At 40.5% G+C, this 23753-nt stretch overlaps 1 protein-coding gene across 15 annotated transcripts in view; it reads right to left on the bottom strand.

The window, feature by feature from the left end:
- Positions 1–23753, bottom strand: part of FTO (FTO alpha-ketoglutarate dependent dioxygenase) — a 397366-nt gene that overhangs the window by 303247 nt on the left and 70366 nt on the right. For 14 of the 15 annotated variants that reach the window (XM_075940285.1, XM_075940291.1, XM_075940286.1 and 11 more), the window contains exon 2: positions 2611–2688. The exons of the other annotated variant lie outside the window; for it this stretch is intronic. In XM_075940285.1, the coding sequence (XP_075796400.1) occupies positions 2611–2688 (78 nt within the window). The remainder of the gene's footprint in view (positions 1–2610; positions 2689–23753) is intronic. 15 annotated transcript variants of the gene reach the window in all.

The following is a 23753-nucleotide window of genomic DNA, read 5'->3' as shown; positions in this document are numbered from 1 at the left end:
ATTGCAGTATTTAGTTTTTGGCTACAGAATATGATCCAATTATGCAGAGGTATATATGGCTCTGCATATAAGCAATGCTTAGGGAATAAATTAACGCCTTTACTTGTGTCACATCATTAGAGTTGCCAGGTGTCCGGTTTTTGCCCAAATGGCCCATTATTTGTGGCCCCTGTCCGGTAAAAAAAAAAAACAAAAAACAAAAAAAACAGAAAATACCAATTGTTTTCTCTGCCATGTTCAGGATTTTTTGGGAAAGTATCTAGCATCCCTACACATCACTGCTGGATTTCTTTGCACTAGTTTAGCATAAGGAAAGCCTATATTAGGCTTTTATATTAATCAATAGCCAAATAATATGTATTTATTATGACAAATTTAGGAAGGTGTTCTGTATTTTAATACAGTCTTCAAAAAAGTAACAATCTATTCGAATTCTCACATTAATCACCCGAGTAACATTTCAAGCAAAGAAATAATACAAAGAGAGGAGGGAATTAACAAGATACTGCAAATCAATTAGAAGTCTGAGAGGAAGTTGCAGAGATTATTCAAACACAATAATCTTTCTCTCCTGTTAAAACATGGAGGTAATATCTTCCATATTTTAATGCCAGCCAAATCAGAAGCACATTATCTTTGGCTTGTGCGCAAAGATCACATGCTTAAAAACTATATTATCAATACTTCTGACGTGATATCTTTGGTCTTCCACCCTAAAAAGCATGTATTGGTTTTTCAGAAGAAAACAGGATGTGGAAACACGTTTCAAACATATCTCAAAATATTGTTTAGTATTTTTTAAATCTCCAACCAGCTGTCATGCTATGTCCTACACAAGGAAAGCATTAAGGGATCACAAAACAGGGTAAACACTGAATTCATAGTGAATGCCAGGTTGGTTGAAAATAATCATATCCTGTATGCCGTAACTCTGACAGCAGATGTTAAAGGTCAGCTCAGTATTGATGCTGATAAAAGTACTTGTGTAACTTCAGGAATAAACATGTACATATAAAAAATCAAGCATGGAATGTTCATTACATAAATGGTATTTTAATATTAGCCACGTTGTGAAGTCTAACACACAACTTGTTTTCAAGAAACAGGATGACCCCATCACTCGAGTATCTGACTTGAGCTATAAACCAGTGAGAAGGTACTTTGATAAGCAAGTTGACTCATATATTTTACATCATGAGATATTGTGTTTCATTAAAGACATTCAGCAAGTCCTCTGATTAATTACTATGATTTTTTCTGGTATTCTTCTCAGATGCTGAGATCCCGGAAAGGATCTTTTTTGCTGTTTTGATATGTTTTGAGAGAAGGACGCTCACACTTCTGACAAAAAACACTCTGTGACAGTGCTTTTCTTGGTAGGAAGTTTGCCCATGTATTTTTTTACTATTAGTTATTATTTGTATTACAGTAAATGCTCCAGCAAGACCTCTATCACATTGTGCTAGGCACTGCACAAATCTATAAAAAGAGATTGAAGGAGAGCAAAAAGGAAATATTAAACCAACTCTTTTCTACAGATGGGATATATGACTCAGAAAAATCAAGTGACTTACCCAAGATCACAAAAGAAAACTGAAACTGAGTCAAAAGTTGAACACAGACCATCCTTCCTCTCTGCAAAGTGCAATGCTGCTATCTTAAAATTCTTCATGGCCCTGAGCTCCCATCAAAAAACAAACAAACAAACAAACAAAAGCGCACACCACCACCACCACCACCACCACGACCAAACAAATAAAACCAATCCTCCCTTCCTTCAGCACAAGGCTGTTTTTGCTACTAAATGCATCATCTTTGAGCCATACGTCAATACAAGAAAGCTGACATGGCTGTAATGTAGGAACCCTTGCTATAGTTGTTCAGACTAAGTAGGAGATTCCTTTTTGTGTCTTTCATCTTACTGAATATGTTCCAACCTCATTTGACTGGGCTTACAATTCTTTGCACATGTTTTCTATTTGACCTGAGAAAAGTCCAAGATACTCCTAGCAGTATTCTTCTAGTTTTTTAATGATATGCCGCTGTATACTAATTTGGTTTAGTTATGTGACTATTGGGCATGTTTTAGCTTTCCTTAAATTTCCTTTGAGGCATACATTCTGGCTTTTGTAGTTCAGTTTCTATGCCCAGTCTTAAAGCATTGTGTATTGTTTGTGACTAGAATTATAAATTTAAGCATAATTAAGCCATATATTCTAAATCTCATTTTAAAGACTCTTAATCTCTTCCAAATCCAGTCTATAGAACATGTTCTCCAGATGATTTAAGTCATGAAGACTTCTGAAAGAAGTGACTCCTGTGCTCTTTTTCACTCCAGTTAAGCATGAGATATTGCAAATCAAAATCATATATAAGTCACTTGACCACAAGTTACAAGAAATAAACTTTATATTTTTGTATTATTATGTGAACTTTTACTTCATATAAAGATTAAAAAGGAGACTTTTAGAGCTACCATTTACAGGTATGAACTAAAGATCAAGAGATAAATTAATGGGCTTGTTGAAGGCAATGGCAAAACTCCATTGCTGCTTGATAAAAATGCCAAATAAAGTTTACTAAACATAGGTTAAAAATAAGGTACAATACCACTTGGTGAAATTCAGCATCTTTAGGTGTCAGATATGGAAGCCAAGTCTCTCCAAGTTCTTCAAGAAGCTTTCGTTTCTGTTTTATTTTTTAAAAAAAGCATGACATGAAATTAGTCAAAGAAACAAGTAACAAATAGTAAACTAGTTGTATAAACAGGAGCAGAGAAAGTGTAAAAAGTTAGTATTGTTTCACTAGCCACAATAAAAAATGCATCTTAAATAAACATGTTGAGGTAGATAAAACCTCATCTTGAGTTATGCCCACTTAATCGAGTTTCCCCAATTTTACTTCAGAAGTTTCAGAGGATTAAATACTGCACTTAGTTTTTCCTTAGGAGAACCTTCCTTAACTACCCTAAAAAATACATTCATAATTCGAGGTTCTGCAGAATTTTGCATGCTTTAAATGCTTGGTTTTGTTTACTTATTTGCTTTTATTTTCCACTTTGAATATGTTTCATGAGTGTAAAGCCTAGTGTAGCTCAGGCTGTGGTAAACTCTAAACAAGCCTGAATTTTGTTTTAGCATCGGTATCTAATATAGAAAAGACTAGGAAACTTCATCCTCTTTACAGCATTTCCAATCCAATCTTCCAACTTGACTTCATGTGGCTCAGGAAATCTGCCTTTCCAAATAAATAGCCATAACTCTGATCTGAAGCTAATAATCACCCATCACTCCTCCCCACCAACTATAGAATGGGGGAGCTCTCCTTTTTTTCTCTCCTCTTTTTTTTTTAAAAAAAAAAAAAGTTTTTCTCTCTTGGTGTCTGGGACATTTAATTTGAGAGAACTATCAGCTTTTCTAAATAAAATGAGAATATTTTGGTTGTAATCCGCTTAATATTCCTATTATTTAAGAAAATGATTAAGAAAAGCAGACTTGTAACCTGTAAGTTTCCTTCATGTTTGTCTTATTAAAATGGATAGCTGACACTATGTGTGTTTATTATGGCATTAACACTTCAGACCATGAAAGAGAGCGTTTGGCACTGGCCATAGAGTTTCTGAAGCGATAATTGTGACAGGACCATGCACATACTCTCACATCAGTCAAATTCCATCTCTGCTGAACCTGATATAAGAGGAGAATGTTGAGAAAGTGTAAAATTCTGCTCAACATTCCTGGACAATATTTCCTTTGCCTCTCCTAATGCTTCTCATATGTGTGTCTCTTTTACCTTGCAAGGACTGTATCTTGTTCAGTGCTGAGAAGCCACTGGTTGTTAACAAATAACTAATAAAAATGATTACACTAGCAGCAGCTAGAAATGCTATAAGGGGCTAAAAGCCAGCATTAACATTTGAATACAAGGAGCTTCCTTAAATATTGTATTTCTTCCTTAATGTATTTCTTCCTTAAATATTTTCCACCATATAAACACTACTATGAGAAATATTTAAGTATTTTAACATATTAGAATGTTCATGCTGTACAAAAAAAAAAGCACATGTGAATCAAATGCAGAAATGTAATACATTTTATAACAATGTTAAATCTGTGAAACAAATCAATTGGCTCAAATCATACTTTAAAAAAAAATAGTAGTTAGGCTTTCTCAGTTCACCTACTCCATTCCTCAGCCACTAAAAGGTTATTAATGTATTATTTAACATTAAAAAGGTCGCAGAGCAGTTTTTAAACTAAGAGATGGGGGGAAACCGATTGGTGCAGAGGAGCACGTGGATCAGACAAAGACCTCTCTTAGAGGAGAGCCTATTGATGGAGATTCTCTAGGTTTTAGTCAGGAGGAGAGGATAGAAGAGGATAAAGTATGGTCCAGATCAGACGAAAAACATTCACATAAAAAAAATCTGACACATTAGAAAATGGCAGACAAATAAACAGTGACAAGTTTTTAAAGTGCTTGTACACAAATGCTAGAAGTCTAAAATATAACATGGGTGAACTAGAGTGCCTCGTGTTAAAGGAGGATACTGATATAATTGGCATCACAGAATCATGGTGGAGTGAGGACAATCAATGGGACACAATCATTCCGGGGTAAAAAATATATCAGAAGGACAGAACAGGTCCTGTGGGTGAGGGAGTGGCACTATATGTGAAAGAAAATTTAGAATCTAATGAAACAAAAATCTTAAATGAATCAACATGTTCCATAGAATTGCTATGGCTAGTAATTCCCTGCTCTAATAAGAATATAACAGTAGGGATCTATTATCGACCACCTGACCAGGACAGTAATAGTGACTATGAAATGCTAAGGAAGATAAGAGAGGCTATCAAAATAAAGAACTCAATAATAATGGGGGTTTCAATTATCCCCATACTGACCGAGTACACATCACCTCAGGACGAGGTGCTTCTTGGAGCAGCTGGTACAGGAACCCACAAGGGGAGAGGCAATTCTCGATTTAGTCCTGAGTGGCGCGCAGGATCTGGTCCAAGCAGTAACTTATCATAGGACCACTTGGAAATAGTGACCATAATATAACAACATTTAACATTCCTGTGGTGGGAAGAACATCCCAGCAGCCCAACACTGTGGCGTTTAATTTCAAAAAGGGGAACTATGCAAAAATGAGGAGGCTAGTTAAAAGAGAAATTAAAATGTACAGTGACTAAAGTAAAATCCTTGCAAGCTACATGGACACTTTTCAAAGACACCATAATAGAGGCCCAATTTAAATGTATACCCCAAATTAAAAAACATAGTAGAAGAGCTAAAAAAGAGTCACCATGGCTTAACAACCATGTAAAAGAAGCAGTGAGAGATAAAAAGACATCTTTTAAAAAGTAGAAGTCAAATCCTAGTGAGGTAAATAGAAAGGAGCATAAACACTGCCAAATTAAGTGTAAAAATGTAATAAGAAAAGCCAGAAAGGAGTTTGAAGAACAGCTAGCCAAAAACTCAAAAGGTAATAACAAAATATTTTTTAGTATATAAGAAGCAGGAAGCCTGCTAAACAACCAGTGGGGCCCCTGGACAATCGAGATACAAAAGGAATGCTTAAAGATGATAAGTCATTGCGGAGAAACTGAATTAATTCTTTGCTTCAGTCTTCTCGGCTGAGGCTGTTAGGGAGATTCCCAAACCTGACCTGTCCTTTGTAGGTGACAAATCTGAGGACTTGTCACAGACTGAAGTGTCATTAGAGGAGGTTTTGAAATTAATTGGTAAACTTAATAGTAACAAGTCACTGGGACCAGATGGCATTCAACCAAAGTTCTGGAAGAACTCAAATGTGAAATTGCGGAACTATTAACTACGGTTTGTAACCTATCCTTTAAATCAGCTTCTGAACCCAATAACTGAAAGATAGCTAATGTAACGCCAATATTTAAAAAGGCCTCTTGAGGCAATCCCGGCAATTACAGACCAGTAAGTCTAACGTCAGTACCGGGCAAATTAGTTGAATCAATAGTAAAGAATAAAATTGTCAGACACATAGAAGGACATAACTTGTTGGGAAAAAGTCAACATTGTTTCTGTAAAGGGAAATCATGTCTTACTAATCTAGTAGAGTTCTTTGAAGGGGTCAACAAACATGTGGACAAGGGGGATCCAGTAGTTATAGTGTACTTAGATTTCCAGAAAGCCTTTGACAAGGTCCCTCACCACAGGCTCTTACGTAAATTAAATTGTCATAGGATAAGAGGGAATACCCTTTCATGGACTGAGAACTAGTTAAAAGACAGGAAACAAAGGGTAGGAATAAATGGTAAATGCTCAGAATGGAGAGGGGTAGCTAGTGGTGTTCCCCTAAGGTCAGTCCTCGGACCAATCCTATTTAACTTATTCATAAATGATCTGGAGAAAGGGGTAAACAGTGAGGTGGCAAAGTTTGCAGAGGACACTAAACTGTTCAAGGTAGTTAAGACCAAAGCAGACTGTGAAGCACTTCAAAAAGATCTCACCAAACTAAGTGACTAGGCATAAAAATGGCAAATGAAATTTAATATGGATAAATGTAAAGTAATGCACATTGGAAAAAATAACCCTAACTATACATATAATATGATGGGGCTGCTAATTTAGCTACAACTAATCAGGAAAGAGATCTTGGAATCATTGTGGATAGTTCTCTGAAGACGTCTACACATGTGCAACCGAAGTAAAAAAACAAACAAACAGGATGTTAGGAATCAAAAAAGGGATAGAGAATAGATGGAGAATATCTTATTGCCCTTATATAATAAATCCATCTTGAATACTGCGTACAGATGTGGTCTTCTCATCTCAAAAAAAGATATACTGGCATTAGAAAAGGTTTAGAGAAGAGCAACTAAAATGATTAGGAGTTTGAATGATTAGGAGATTAAAGAGACTGGAAAAGAGGAGACTAAGGGGGGATATGATAGAGGTATATAAAATCATGAGTGGTGTAGAGAAAGTGAATAAGGAAAAGTTATAAGAAGAACTAGGGGCCACCAAATGAAACTAATGGGCAGCAGGTTTAAAACAAATAAAAGGAAGTTCTTCTTCACACAGTGCATAGTCAATCGTGGAACTCCTTGCCTGAGGAGGTTGTGAAGGGTAGGACTATAACAGGATTTAAAAGAGAACTAGAAAATTCATGGAGGTTAAGTCCATTAATGGCTATTAGCAGGGTTCAACAAACCGCTAATTCTACTTGCCAATGGAGAGTAGATTTCAGATGGTCGCTCCATGCACCCCATTCACCGGCGCTGCGCATGTCTGTCACATGTACGGTGGGACTGGCGAGTAGCTCTCACCGCGGTTTGTCAAGCCCTGGTATTAGCCAGTATGGGTAAGGAATAGTGTCCCTAGCCTCTGTTTGTCAGAAGGTAGAGTTGGATGGCAGGAGAGAGATCGCTCTATCATCCTGTTCAATTCACTCCCTCTGGGACACCTGGCATTAGCCACTGTAGGCAGACAGGGTACTGGGCTGGATGGACCTTTGGTCTGACCCAGTATGGCCATTCTTATGTTCTTATGTCCTACACTCTTTGGTGCTCTCTCTAGTCTAACTGCAAGTGGGATTTAATTAGGCTTTTACCAGTTCCTGCTTAGAATATTTCAAAGGCTACAAGGCTTTTATGTTCACTAAATTTCCCTTTTTATAATCTCATCCCATTGATTCTGGTCAGTGTGTCCAGAATTAAACAGATCACATCCCCACCCTACTGTACATCCTGAAAAGAATGAAAATATTACACGGACCAATCTCTGAGCTCATAATGAAACAGAAACAGAGACAAAACAAACTAAACTATTAAGAACACAACCACAATACTATGGCATAAAAACAAAATATAAATTTTCATTACTATTGTCCTGAGGTTATATCTTAAGGCAAATAAAGTGTACACTTCATCTATGGAGAGGAAGACTGAAGCATTACAACTATCAGGGCAGCCAGTGAGTCAAAACCAAGAGCAGGTAGCACAGACTAATAACATTACAATTTACCTAAAAGACTTTCACTGAACCTAAACAGATTGACAAGAACAGCACTAAAATTTTCAAACTAGAAATGTATTCTGATTTCTCAGTGAATAAGTTTTCTTTGGGCACACTTTACAAGCAGAATGTAACTTTAGATTAAATTGGCAGACATGTTAGCGTGCTGCATTTTCCCAAACAGTAATTCCTTTATGTTTTTTTTTAAAAGACATTGTCTTTCAACTTAGCATTTATTACATTGAAAACATTAAGATGCCTTTGCTAATTCTGAAACAAACATAATTCTTTACTTGTTTGTAGAATAAAAGCACATTAAACTAAAATTCAAAACACAGTGCTAGCAGACAGAGGAAGAGAAACACCTCTGACAATATTTTTGTCAAATGCCAAGCTCTTGGCAAAAGCATACCACATTAAAATGCACTCTGGAGTGTAGGTAGTACTAGCTCACATTTGATTGTCAGATCTGGCTAAGTGCTGCTCCTCAACTTGATGTACAGACAAATACACACAGCTGGGTGATATAACACACTGCTCTTCTCAGACACAAGAAGCTGTCACACAGATGTCAAATACATCAAGCTACTTGCAAATTTCTCCAAAATATAAAAAAGAGAAAAATCAAAGACCCAGCTACAGGAGCTGGTTGTAGACTAAGTATAAAGACTGTTACATAAGTGTTTTATTTACAGTAACCTTAACAGGTGCAGTAAATGTGTAAAGATCTTTTAAAATATAACTATTACTAGGTATCTTACAGAGGCATTTTTTCCACATCTGATTCTATATTTTAAAGTTATTTATAATTAATAAGACTTTAGAAACAGAATAGTGATAGCTGATTAGAATAAACAAAGATTGTATTTGAAGTTAGTTTTTATACTGAGACTGTTGATATGTGGTATTTATGTCTTGCTTAGCTGCCCCATCATCACCACTTGCAGTGGCCTTGAAATCTATACACCCCAGTCCTCTGTTTTCTGAGACAGGAGTGGATCGCTGTGTAAATACATTATTTCATGGATTTCTATGACTGTTAAGAAACATTATGTAAGGTGTGGGGCTGAGTACAGGACTGGAAGCCAGGAACATCTGCATTCTAAACCCAACTGTAACATTTGCAATTAACTGGCATTAAGCATGTGAGAGTATTCTTAGTGACTGCTAGCATACAATAAATTACATGATGAGATGTGGAACCCTTCTTCATATCTACACATGTATTTGCTGACAGCAGGAATAGTAACAGGTACAAAGTAATGCCCTATCTGTTACACAATCAGGAAACGTAATGATGGTACAGCAAAAGTATGCTTCCTGAATTTGTATTCGGAAAAAGAATATACCTGGTTAACTGTTTACCAATTAAGCAGTTCAAGGGAGAACAACACTTAGGGCACATCTACAAAGCAGGGCTAAAGCCAAAATAAGATACACAATTTGAGCTACATCAATTACGTAGCTTAAGTTGAAATAGCTTTTATTTTGGCTTTTGGTGCTGTTTACACAGCAGGAAGTCTGAATTAGAGCATTCTTTCTCTGACTTCCCTTACTCCTCGCAAAAGGGTTACAGGAGTTGAAGTAAGAAGTCCTCCAGCTCGACATAATTTCAATATTATGTTGAAATTATTGTTTGCTGTGTAGACGCAGACTATGCTATTTCGAAATAATGGCAACTATTCAGAAATAACGCTGTTGTGTAGACACAGCCTTAGTGACATTTTCCAGCCAGTCATCATGTCTGTACAAAAATTATCAGATGGATCATCATACAGGGCACCAAAACCATTTCCAAATGTATTTCCTTTTCTGTTACTTGTAAAACCACACAATGCAAAAGTATCCTATTCAGTGTATGTACTGTGAAAATTAAGTGGAGCCTAGCCTTTCAAATAAAAATTCCCCACCTATGTAACACCACCATACAGGAAAGGATTATAAAGTACCTCCAATTTACAGACCAAGACTTTGGTATAAAACTGTAGTGTAGATTCATATTTACACATGTGCTGTTATAAGAGTTTCTATCTTTTTAAAATATTTTTAGAAATGAAAGAAGCACAAGTTAAATTTTGCAATGTGATACGTATCATTCATTGAAGAGATATTTTTCTCTCACAAATAGTCACAGTAATTTTAAAGGAGCTATCATCCTCTTGTATAAGTGCTAAGTACAACAGATATCTCTACTTTTGGAATAAGTTACATAATAGAGTGATAAACTTGGCTATTACAAATAATTGACATTAAATTGTTTCTTTGTCCTTTTAGAAACAACAGCTATAACATTTCTTAACAATTACAAGAGGATGGCATACAAGCACAGAAACGGGTAGGAACTGCTTAAAACAGGATAAATCTGATCAAACTGAGTGATCCAAACTAATTCAAAAAAGTGATCAATTTCCCAAAAAGCCAACAATGATAATCCAAAAATTTGGTGTGTGAGTTAAAGATACCCTGAGCCTTCTCCTGCCATGCATTGCTCACATATGCTGTACGTTGCTAGCAAAAAAACAATAACCAACATTACATCAAGTAATCTCTCTGGACATGAAGCAAGACCACATACACATGTAATAAGTCAGTCAGACATTTCCAAAATATAGCCTACAAGTAACTACTCCTTCTACATGTTAAGAACTGTTGATTTATAGTGATGCACAAATCCTTGACCTTAATGAGTCACATAGTCAAAATCCCATACAACTTTTTGAAAGTATAGGAAATGACGTTTAAATAAACTAAGGTTCTGAGAAAGCATGAATGAGAAAGTGACTGCCCTTTCACCAATGCCCTTTTCATTGTTCTCTGAGCGAGGATATCCACAGAGCAGCACCCTTGCACTGAGAGATCACTGTCATACAAATAATTCAGGAAACAGTTTAGACTTTTCTCTCTTTGACGTGTAGGTGACTTTTGAGAGAGAGGGAGATGAGTAATAGTCACTTTTGGTCTTAAATTGGAGAATACACCAGTGTTGCTACATCCAACAACACAAGTAGAGGGAGGAGGAGACAGAAAACCCATTGACTCTCTCAAAAAATTCTTGTTGGTCCTGCACAGAAAATGACAAAGGAATAAGGACAAAGGGAGTAAGAGAAGACATCCACCCATCCTCTCTTAGGTGCACTAATTTCAGACTAGATAAAAGAAGGTGATTTACTCCAGGAGCACTAGCAGCAGCAGAAGGCTCTTGCAAACATTGACTATAGAAATGACAGTGTTGTAGGCAGAGGAAGTAGCAATGGACCGACTGAACAAGTACGTACCAATAAAACAGGCAACTAATCCTTGGTCCTTTACTGAGAGCAAAGGGCTGTTTGCCTGGGTGTGCTACATACAGAATGTTATGCTCATCCTTCCACATCATTTATAAAAGTGAATTCTCATTGTTCTTTTTAAATCCACACTCCGAAATCCCCACATCAAACCCTTGCTTTCATTCCAAGCACACACCTTCTTATTCTCAACATATGATTGGAAGCAGGCAGAATAAAGTAAAGATCTATTACATCTCAGAAGAAAGCATTTAGGCAGATGTTACAACAATAATGAAAGTACAATATTAATCCTATTGTCACATTCTTAATTGTTCATCATCCTGTTAATTTTAAATAACAGCTTACATAAATCTTTGATGATGTTTTTCATATATGCTGTGTATTTCTGAAACATACAGGGAACAAGAAGAGCCTCCTATGCAATTAAGCAATGAATTATTATGGGGCAAAACATGGGAATGTATAAACGTAAAGCTTACTTCTTAAACATGTAATTAAAAAGCATTTTGAAACTGCATAAAGGGCCAAATGTTGCTTATCCTGCATGAGAACACTGCAGAAGTTTAAAACTAGATGGTTGTCATTTAGCACGGGGAGAACGGATGCTAAACAAAACCTCTATGTCCCAACCTTTGCACAGGCGGGTGAAAATTGGTAGAATATGCAGCAGCCTTGACTCCTCATCCCAACATTCATGTGAGGAGGGGAGCTCAGGACAGGGTGTGTGTGTAGGGGTGTAGAAGTAAGGGCAGAAGACTGGGAGTCTGGGGAAGATGGGGGGACAGGACACTATTCAGGAAGGGAAGATGGTGCTGAAGCCCCCCCAAGATTCATACCAGGACACTATTTGCTGTTCCCTTCCCTATCACCTCCTTGTTGAGGAGCAAGAGGAAAGGGCATAGCATGGGTCACTCCTTTGCCTCGTCCCCACACCAGCCAGGAGGGAGAGGAAAGCAGACTTCGACTCCCTCAGAGAACTGATGGACAGGATTCCCTAGGATGCTAACATGAAGGGAAAGGGAATCCAGGAGTGCTGACTGTATTTTAAAGAAGCCTTATTGAAGGCGCAGGAACAAACCATCCCAACATGCAGTAAGAAAAGCAAATATTGTAGGCAACCAGCTTGGCTTTGGCAAGCTTAAACACAAAAAGGAGGCATGCAAGAAGTGGAAACTTGGGACAGATGACTAGGGAAAAGTATGAATATATTGCTTGAGCATGCAGGGGTGTAATCAGGAAGACCAAAGAGCAAGTGGAATTGCAGATAGCAAGGGATGTGAAGAATAACAAGAAAGGTTTCTACAGGCAAGTTTGCAATAAGATGTTGGTCAAGGAATGAGGGAGGTACCTTAGTCACAGATGACGTGGGAAAAGCTGAAGTACTCAATGCATTTTTTGCCTCTGTCTTCAGAGACAAGGTCAGCTCCCAGACTACTGCACTAGACAACACAGTATGGGAAGGAGATTGGCAGCCCTCCTCAGTGGAGAAAGAAGTTTCTGTCCTTCGTGCATTAACGATGTTTCTTCGAGATGTGCCTTGTGGGTGCTCCACTGTTGGTGCTGGGCTCATCCCAGCACCACAGGTTGGAGATTTTCCATAGCCATAGTCGGCTGGACCTCACACGCATGGTTGGCATCACGCGCCATTCATGCCCTTCTCTCATGCGCAGTCCGGCTCCCGCCAGTTCCTCTCACCGCTCATCGACCTGAAACAAGACTAGACAGAGCTCTGGAGAGGGGAGGAGGGCGGGATGTGGAGCACCCATGGAGAGACATCTCAAAGAAACATCGTTACTGCACCAAGGTGAGTAACTACTACTATCGTTCTATCATTGACTTCTGTTAGTTGGTTACAAGGCCAAGGGAGTCGAAGGTCCGTCTGACGAGGATGACCATGCAAGTCATGTCCCGCCGAGACCTTCCCTTTATAAGGCAATTGTCCAGATAGGGAAAGATGATGACGTCTTTGCATCGTAAATGCGCGAACACTACCGATAAAGTCTTGGAAAAGACTTGGGAGGCCGACGCCAGACTGAATGGCAATACTTGATATCGGAAGTGCGTGTCACCCGACTACAAAACGAAGGAATCGTCGGTGCGCTGGATGAATAGCGATGTGGAAGTAGGCATCCTGCAAGTCGAGGGCTGCAAACCAACCTCTGTTGTCGAGTGATGGGATTATAGTCGTGAGAGTTACCATTTTGAAACGTTTTTGAAGATGACGATTTAACTTTCGCAGATCTAAAATGGGACTCCATCCCCCTGTTTTCTTTGGTTTTAAAAAGTAACGGGAATAGAACCCTCTTCTCTTAAACTAGTGTGGTACCATCTCCACAGCTCCTATTGTTAATAAAAGGTGAACCTCATGTCTCAAGAAGTCCTTGTGAGACGGGTCCCTGAAGAGGGACAGGGTTGGTAGGGAGGGAGGAGGAATGGAGGCGAATGGGATCACGAGACCGGATCTCACGACTTCCAGGACTCATCAATCTATTGTTATCTCAGCCCATTGGTGCTAAAAGGGCCGTAGAAGGTGGTGAAATAAAGGATGGTCCCAGTGGTTTGTGTCAACAACGACATCTGGTTGGCAGTCCCTGACCGTGGAGTCAAATCTGCTGCTTCTGCCCTGGTTGACTGCTCGTTCGGAAAGGCTGGGCGCACCTACGTTGCACTCGCTGTTTCTGCCTCGGCTGGTCAAATGGGTGATGTTGCTGCCTTTGGTAGTAGAAATCATACCTCCTCTGATAGGGGTAGTATCTCCTCCTCCTATACAGAGGAGTATACATGCCCAGGGTGCGTAATGTAGCGTGAGAGTCTTTACCAGAGTGCAAGATTTCGTCAGTCTTTTCAGCAAAGAGCTTATGCTTTTCGAACCGGAGGTCTTCTACTTTAGTCTGCAATTCCTTAGGAACAGCCGCCGTGGTGAGCCATGATGATCGTCTCATCGTGATTGCTGTGGCTGTAGACCATGCAGCTGTACTAGCAATGTCAAGGGCGATCTATAACCCCGCTCTCGCTGTATTATAGCCTTCCTGAACCACTGCTTTTAGCATTGGCTTTTTGGAGTCTGGGAGGTGTTGGAATAAGTCTGTCAATTTTGAATAGTTGTCAAAACTATGGTTGGACAGCAGAGTGTCTGAAGAGTACACTTTCCTTCCAAAAATGTCCAGTTTCTTGCTGTCCTTGTCCCCTGCCGTATTTTTGTATTGAGGAGTTTTGGCTCTGTGTTGGGCCGCATCCACCACCAGAGAGTTCGGTTGCGGGTAGTTAAAAAGAAATTCAAGGGTTTTTGAGGGGATAAAATATTTCTTGTCCGCCTGCTTACTTGTTGGCACTATTGAGGCCAGGGTCTGCCAGATTTTTCTGGTTCGATGTTTCATTGGCAATGTTTCTGGTTCAGGGTCTTCTGGTTCCAACAACTGTCCCTCCTCCAGCTCTGACATTTGAGGCTGTGAAATCCGGCTCTGCTCAGAAGACATTGGAGGCCGCTCAGCTGGTTGAGATTGGACTGGAGCGATCCAGCTCTTAATTGAACAGCAGCAGTACGGGGATAGTCTGTGAGAATGCGATGAATAGTAGCAACAAGAAGAGTAATGCGGTCTGTGGTAGTAAGCATAATCCTGATGAGATCTAGCAGGTGACAAATGGCACAAGGACATTACGCTACCACGACGGTGGTGATTCGATGAATACAGAGACCTCTGTGGTGAGTAAGGCCTGTAAAAGGATCTTCTTGACGGAGACCAGGATCATCTCTCCCAATGCCTGAAGTGATGTCTCCGCGGCTCGGTGTATGGAGATGTTGTGGTCTGCATCGGGGAGTCATAATGGTGGCATTGACTGCTAGGTGACAACCGCATGGGTAGTGACAGAGAAGGTGCGGGAGAAAATGTAGGCGAGGCGCGTGGTACCGTGGTCGGTGCGGAGGTGCACAGCACCGTGACGGGAGCAGAGGTGTGCAGTACTGAAGTCAGAGTGGGAGACCACGGCTTCGCGGGTTGTGTTGTTGTGCAGGTCATGGAAGGCAGCGCCGAGGCGCAAGGTCTTGGCAATAGTGAGTGACCCGGTGTCAGTGGCAGCAAGGGCAATGATGATGCCAGCGAATGCGTTACTGAAGCCCCTTCCTTCTGGTCCCTCTGCACTAGTGAGGTTGTCCGTGCCGACGGTCTCCGTGCCGATGATGTGGGCTTTTTCAACTTAGACGCCGTAGCGGCATCCATCGCCTTTGAGGGAATGCCGGAGGTGCCAGGCTTGTCCCCTTTGCTGACCCGACTTACAAACACAGCAGGGGGATGCCCTGATCCTTTTAGTGGCGGGGGAGAAGCTCCATGCTTCTGCGACATGGCAGCCTCCGAGGACAGCTGCAGAGTGGGAGTCTTTGGTTATAACGCCTTATCAAAAAGAATCATCTTAAGGCGCATCTCCCTGTCTCTTTGAGCTCTAGAGGTGAGCTTGGAGCAATGCGCATATTTCTGAGGGACGTGCGCTTCGCGAAGGCAATGAATACATGCCGCGTGGCCATCAGACGCAAACGGCGTATGATGCCGACCACACGTGTTCTCCAGCCAACTACAGCTATGGAAAATCTCCGACCTGAAGCACCAGGACGAGCCCGACACCAACAATGGAGCACCCACGGGGACCACTCGAAGAAGAACAGGTTAAGAACTATTTAGAAAAGCTGGACATACACAAATCCATGGGGCCAGATCTAATGCATCCGAGGGTGCTCAGAGATTAGGCTGATGTAACTGAAGAGCCATTAGCCATCATCTTTGAAAACTTCTGGTGATTAGGGGAGATCCCGGACGAGTGCAGAAAGGCAAATATAGTGCCCATCTTTTAAAAAAGGGAAGAAGGACAATCCAAGGAACTACAGATCTGCCAGCCACACCTCAGTCCCCAGAAAAATCATGGAGGGGATCCTCAAGAAATCCATTTTGAAGCACTTGGAAGAGAGGAAAGTGATCAGAAATAGTCAACATGGACTCACCACGGGCAAGTCATGCCTGACCAATGTGATTGCCTTCTCTGATGATGTACCTCTGTGGATATATGCAGTAGAAGTGATATAAGCAAAGCTTTTGATACGGTCTGCTACAGTATTCTTGCCAGAAAGTTAAGGAAGTATGGATTGGATAAATGGACTATAAAGTGAACAGAAATCTGGATAGATTGAAGTGCTGATTATTTTACTCAGTTTTGTTTGTAATTTCATCAGCTGATGTTACTGAACCATGTGTACTTTATGTCCTTTTAAGGTTACTCTTTCAAATCTGTAACTATTAAAATGTGACCATGCTGAGCTGTCTAACAGAAAGTAAACATTAGTAATTGTAAAGTAACAATTCTGAATATTCAGACTCATCCACACTTGCAATCAAATTTAATTTTCTGAATCACAATCTAACTAGTTATAACCACCGACAGTTTGTAATCTAACTGCTGCCTAAACTTTAGTTGGACTATTCATTTTTTAAATGAGGAGATGAGGTACTTCTAAGTATATTCTCCCAAAATGTCATGACTTTCAAGCAGGGGAAAAGGGAGATAAGAAAAAGTCTCATCTAATCCAGACAGAATTTCTCGTCTAAGGGCCTGAATCTCCCTTTTCTTTAGGCTGATATTAAGAGGACAGTGTTGGACTATAGTAGAATGTACAGATGGGAAAACATAGCATCTGAAGGCATGTTCCCCATTCTGAGAGCCTACAGAAATCCCTTTGTTTAAATTCCACATATTCTGAGGTCATAATGAAGATGTCAGCGGGGCAATGAGACATGGCTGTATTAACTACTCTCTCGGGCTAAGTCTACACTACAAGGTTTTTGTGCAAAAACCGGTGGAGCGTCCACACCTCAAGTGAGTTTTTGCACAAGTCAATTGGCAGTAGAGGACTTTTGGCAGTAGAGTTATTCCTCTCCCCACGAGGAATAACTCCTTTTTGCGTTACAGCTCTTGCACAAAAAGGCAGGTGTGGACACTCTGGAGGGGTTTTTGCACGAGAAACCCCTATCTGCAAAAGCATAGGTTCTCTGATGGCCATTTTGTGATGCGCTTTGAAGTCTGGACACACTTTTGAGCACGACGTTTTTGCAGAAGATCTCTTCCACAAAAGGTTTCTTGCGCAAAAAACCCTGCAGTATAGATGAAGCCTGGGGGTTTTATACTCCTCGGAGAGCAGTGTATTAGCCCCAGTTCAGCAAAACACTTAAGGGTATGTCTACACTATACAGCCTTTAATGACTGTCACTAAAAGTTTGTGTGTGTGAATGCTTTGTTGGAACATTTGCCATCAATATATTTCCGCTCCTGCCAACAAAGCAACGTTCACAAATGCATTTGCTGTGGCAAAACTTTGTTGTTCATGAGAAAGTTTAAGTATCCCTGAATGGGTCTGTTTAGTCTGCAGAAGCGAAGAATGAGGGGGGATTTGATAGCAGCCTTCAACTTCCTGAAGGGAGGTTCCAAAGAGGATGGAGAGAGGCTGTTCTCAGTAGTGACAGATGGCAGAACAAGGTGGGAGTTGTGGTGGGAGAGGTCCAGGTTGGATATTAGGAAAAACTATTTCACTAGGAGGGTAGTGAAGCACTGGAATGGGTTATCTAGGGAAGTAGTGGAGTCTCCATCCCTAGAGGTGTTTAAGTCTTGGCTTGACAAAGCCCTGGCTGGGTTGATTTAGTTGGGATTGGTCCTGCCTAGAGCAGGGGGGATGACTTTGATGATCTTCTGAGGTCTCTTCTAGCTCTATGGTTCTATGATTCTATATCTAGCTTCACAAGTGTCTAAATTGAAGATTGAGTCCATTATAGCTGTGAATTATATACAGCATAATATATGAGGTTATGAAACAACTTCTGGTTGCAGTTTGATATATCACTTTAAAATTCAATCCTACCTCAAACTTGGAAGAAAGTGCTCAGATCTCCACTTTTAAAGTTTCTTTTTATTCATATTTTAATTAGCTTTAAAATTGTAATTGTCAAATAAAAGACCATCTTACTGTTTTCACTCATATAATATAAAATAAAGATTTGATTTGCATAGAACATACCCTACACATACAAAATCTTTGCAGACGACATATTTATATTAGATGCACTCCAGCTATCCTTTTGTGCTAATACACTCTTTACTCATGTGTGATCAATACTGGACCCAGTAATTATGGACCACTGTGCTAGCTGAAAGGCTTTCAGCTTTTACTGTGATTACTCTCCACAGATGGCTTACAAAAACTTGGCAAGTCTTCACCCATGCAAAACAATTACTCTTAAGAATGATCTATGCACTAGATATATGAGCACAAGGATTCCTTTAATCACTTATGCTGAGGACAGGAGCTGGATTAAAAAGTCAGATGTCTTCAAAACCTCTTTCCTTATTAAGATCCTATGAACTCCTATTTGTTTTGTTCCCCATATACATCCATGTGGCTACATATTTTTTTAATTGCCTGACCTACCCTTTCTGCAAGTCCTCTTTCCTTTCCCATTTTTTACAGAAATACCACCTGTCTTCTTCCTCTCTTTACATCATCAGTGTGGGTGTTTTCATCTTCTTAAAAACGAGTAGCTCTGAAGCACCTTAGAGATGAACAAAAAACATATATCGAGAATCAAGAGCTTTCATGGGTAACAGCCATTTCATCAGATGTGTACTCATGATTCTATATATATTTGTGTTAGTCTCTAAGGTGCCACAGGACTTACACGTTATTTTTAAAGTTACAGTCTAACATGGATAACACTCTGAGACTCATCTTTTAGCTTCAAATACCATCTGTATGTTTACCTTCCTATCTTTAACAAACTTCTCTGCAAACAATCCTGCAACTTGGTGTGTACCTCAGACATCTCCTCTTGGATATCTGTCAACTTAGATACAACATGGACAGTCCTGAATTTTTTTCCTCCAAATGCCTCCCTTATTCTCTAAATCTTCAGATAACACAACTTTCCTCTGTCATTCAAGTTTATAATATGGGAGCAGGGACTGTCTGACTCCTTTCATCCACCCACACTTTATGCACATGATGCCTCCAAGTTCAGCTGTTTTTTCCTAAATAGTATTAACAAAATTCAAATTGTTTTCTTCTCACACAACAGGCCCACTAGTTCTGCTCATTAAATGCTTATTTTCACTGCAGGTATACAAATAACATGTTGGGGTGTCCATACCATTGGTTTCAAGCCCTCTACCTATCAAGGACAGCGTGCTGACTGTTGTGCACCAGTCTCCCCACTTTAAAATAAGTCTCGCACCAGCATCTCCCAGTTTTGGTGAAAATAACACCCGCACAAGTCAAAAGTCTGGTGGTGATCTGCAAGTGGTGATGGGAACAGGACAGTGAGATCTGGAAGTTCCTAGTCACAGACCGACACACAGGTGTGTATGTGATTCAGTCATCTTGCTCTAGGACTGAGGCAAGTCAAGCATCTCGGCTGCTGAATCCATGACTGAGCAGTCTTCTTCAGGACCCACTCTGCTCAACCCACATGGGGAAGGGGGTTAGAAAAAATGCCCTAAAAGTCATCTTGCCTCTTTTCCTTCTCGCAGGATCACCACCGCAGCAGAAGAAAATATAAAAAACTTTTCAACTTTGGAACCTGGAACACATGTATCCTGATGGACAACTCAGACAGTGACCAACCAGAGCAACATATAGCTATCATTTCTCATTAACTCAATCAGTTTAACATCGCTATTGCTGCCTTGTCCAAAACTAGAAGAGCCTATGAAGGACAGGTGAGGGAGGAGAAGGAGGATATATCTACTTCTAAAAGGGAAAATGTTTAGATGAACCTCAATTGTATACAGTAGGCTTTGCTATTAACAACAAGCTAATATGGTGCCTCCCTGAGATGCCAATAGGCATCAATCAGCTGCTTATAACACTCCGACTGAGGTTCAACAAAAACCAACAGGTAACTATTGTGAGCACCTATGCACCAACAATGGATGCTGATGAGGATGTAAAGGAAGATTTCGACTCTCAGCTGGAAAGCATTTTTTTGGAGACTCCTAAAGAAGATAATTCTTCTGTAGGATTTCAATGAACGTGCTGAGTGAGACTCAGACCTGTGGAAAGCAACAACAGGAAAAGAAGGAGTTGGCAAAAGAAAATCAAAGGGAATCGTACTCCTGACCAAGTGCGCTTAACATGAACTTATCATGAACACACCCACGTTCAAAGACCTGGCATCTTCTCTACTATGTCACAGTTCATGCTCAAGATTGTAGTCATGTACTTCTCACAAGAGCAACGACAACTGTTGATGATTGCTGGACTGATGATCGCCTGATTCGACCCACAATGAAAATTAAGATTGCCCCCAAATGCAGGCTACAAAAGAAACACATCAGGCGCAAACTGAAGATTCAAGATCTGAAGGACCCTATTAAGGGTGACCACTTCCAAGCAGTTTTAGAAGAACAGTTTTCATCAGAGTTTCCAGAAGAAACACTGAAGCCAGCTGAAAGCAGTAATCATCAATATCTGTGAGGAAACTAGTAGCTACAATACCAGACAGCATTAGGACTGAGCATTTGAAGAGAATGATGTTGAAATAGAGCAACTCATTAATGAGAACAGAATGGCATTTTGTGCTTGACAGAATTATATAAATTGCAATACAAAGAGAGAACTGATGGGCAGGATTCCCTGGGATGCTTACATGAAGGGGAAAGGAGTCCAGGAGAGCTGGCAGTATTTTAAAGAAGACTTATTAAAGGCATAGGAAGGAACCATCCTGATGAACAACAAGAAAAGCAAATATGGTAGGCGACCAGATTGGCTTACCGGAGACATCCTTGGTGAGCTTAAACACAAAAAGGAAGCTTACAAGAAGTGGAAACTTGGACAGATGACTAGGGAGGAGTATACATATATTGTTCGAGAGAGCAGAGGACTTATCAGGAAGGTAAAAGAGCAACTGGAATTGCAGCTAGCAAGGGATGTGAAGGGTAAAAAGAAAGGTTTCTACAGGCATGTTAGCAATAAGAGGGTGATCAGAGAGGGTGTGGGGCCCTTATTGGATGAGGGAGGTAACCTAGTGACAGATGATGTGGGAAAAGATGAAGTACTCAGTGCTTTCTTTGCCTCTGTCTTCACGGACAAGGTCAGCTCCCAGACAAATGCACTAGGCAACGCAGTATGAGAAGGAGGTGGACAGCCCGTGGTGGGGAAAGAACAAGTTAGGAAACATTTAGAAAAGCTAAACACACACAAATCCATGGGCCCGAATTTAATACATCCGAGGATACTGAGGGAATTGGCAAACATCATTGCAGAGCATTTGGCCATTATTTTGACAACTTTTGGAGATTGGGAGAGATCCCAGATGATTGCAAAAAAAAAAAAAATGTAGAACCTATCTTTAAAAAGGGAAGAAGGACAATCCAGGGAACTATAGACCCGTCAGCCTTACCTCAGTCCCCGGAAAAATCATGGCGGGGATCCTCAAGGAATCCATTTTGAAGCTCTTGGAAGAGGGGAAAGTGATCAGGAATGGTCAACATGGATTGACGAAGGGCAAATCATTCCTGACCAATCTGATTAGCTTCTATGATGAGGTAACTGGCTCTGTGGATATGGGAAAGTCGGTGGATGTGATATACCTTGACTTTAGCAAAGCTTTTGATACGGTCTCCCACAATATTTTTGCCAGCAAGTTAAGTGAATATGGATTGGATAAATGGACTGTAAGATGAATAGAAAGCTGGCTAGACTGTCGGGCCCAACGGGTAGTGATCAACGGCTCTGTGTCAGGTTGGCGGTCGGTTTCTAGCAGAATGCCCCAAGGATCTGTTCTAGGACCGGTTTTGTTCAACATCTTTATTAATGACCTGGACGAGGGGATGGACTGCACCCTTAGCAAGTTCGCAGATGACACTAAGCTAGGGGGAAAGGTAGATATGCTGGAGGTCAGGGATAGGGTCCAGAGTGGCCTGGACAGATTAGAGGATTGGGCCAAAAGAAGTCTTTGTTGAACCTCATTAGATAAGTGTAGAGTCCTGCACTTGGGATGGAAGAATCCCAAGCATTATTACAGGCTGGGGACCAAATGGCTAAGTAGCAGTTTTGCAGAAAAGGACCTGGGGATTACAGTGGATGAGAAGCTTGGTATGAGGCAACAGTGTGCCCTTGTAGCCAAGAAGGCGAATGGCATATTAGGGTTCATTAGGAGGAGCATTGCCAGCAGATCCAAAGAAGAGATTATTCCCATTTATTCAGCTCTGGTGAGGCCACATCTGGAGTATTGTGTCCAGTTCTGCGTCCCCCACTATAGAAAGGATGTGGACACACTGGAGAGGGTCCAGCAGAGGGCAACCAAAATGATTGGGGGCTGGAGCACATGACTTATGAGGAGAGACTGAGGGATTTGGGTTTGTTTAGTCTGCAGAAGAGAAGAGGGGAAATTTGATAGCAGCCTTCAACTTCCTGAAGGGAGGTTCCAAAAAGCATGGAGAAAGGCTGTTCACAGTAATGATGGATGGCAGAACAAGGAACAATGGTTTCAAGTTACAGTGGGGGAGGTCTAGGTTGGATATTAGGAAAAACTATTTCACTAGGAGGGTTGTGAAGCCCTGGCATGGGTTACTTAGGGAGGTGGTGGAATCTCCATTCCTAGAGGTTTTTAAGTCTCGGCTTGACAAAGTCCTGGATGGGTTGATTTAATTGGGATTGGTCCTGTCTTGGGTAGGGGGCTTGACTTGATGACCTCCTGAGGTCTCTTTCAGCTTTGTGATTCTAAGCCCATGCTAAGGTGAAAGCGAAAGTCCAACATAAAACCAGAGAACTCAAGAACAAATGGTAGACTGAGAAAGCACAAGAACTCCACTGTTTTGTGGATACCCATAGTACACGTGGTTTCTTTAGTGCTATTAAGGCTGTTTATGAGCCGGCTTGTCATAGCATGAACTCTCTTTGCTCAAAGGATGCAACCACACTTTTGGAGGACAATGAAGACATTAATTTTCACTGGAAAGAACATTTTGAAGAAGAACTTCTTAATCGTAATTCCATGGTTGCAAATGAAGTTCTTGAGCAAATTCCCCAACAACCTTCTAGGCATGAGCTCGGAGAATTTCCCAATTTGTATGAGGTATTCAATGCCACTGAGCAAATGAAGAACAACAAGGCAGCAGGTCCAGATAGGATCCCTGCTGAAATCTTTAAAGACAGTGGATCAGAGTTAATTCGGCAGCTTAGCTTGCTTATCCTTAAAGTTTGGATAAAGGAGGAAATACCCAGTGAAATGAGGGATACCTTGATTGTTACCCTCTTTTAAAAAGGGGATATAGCAGACTATGGAAACTATCATGGTATCTCTCTCCTTGCTGTTGCAGGCAAAGTTCTGGTACGAGTCCTTACAAACCATCTTCTGCCCTTGTCAGAAGAAATTTTACCAGAGTTACAAAGTGGCTTCTAACCAATGTTGCAGAACTGCAGATATGATCTTCATTGAA

Source organism: Pelodiscus sinensis, chromosome 12 (assembly GCF_049634645.1).
Source record: "Pelodiscus sinensis isolate JC-2024 chromosome 12, ASM4963464v1, whole genome shotgun sequence".
NCBI classification, from domain to species: Eukaryota; Metazoa; Chordata; order Testudines; family Trionychidae; genus Pelodiscus; species Pelodiscus sinensis.
Note: the sequence above shows the minus strand (reverse complement) of the source record. Positions and strands in the feature narration are given on the sequence as shown.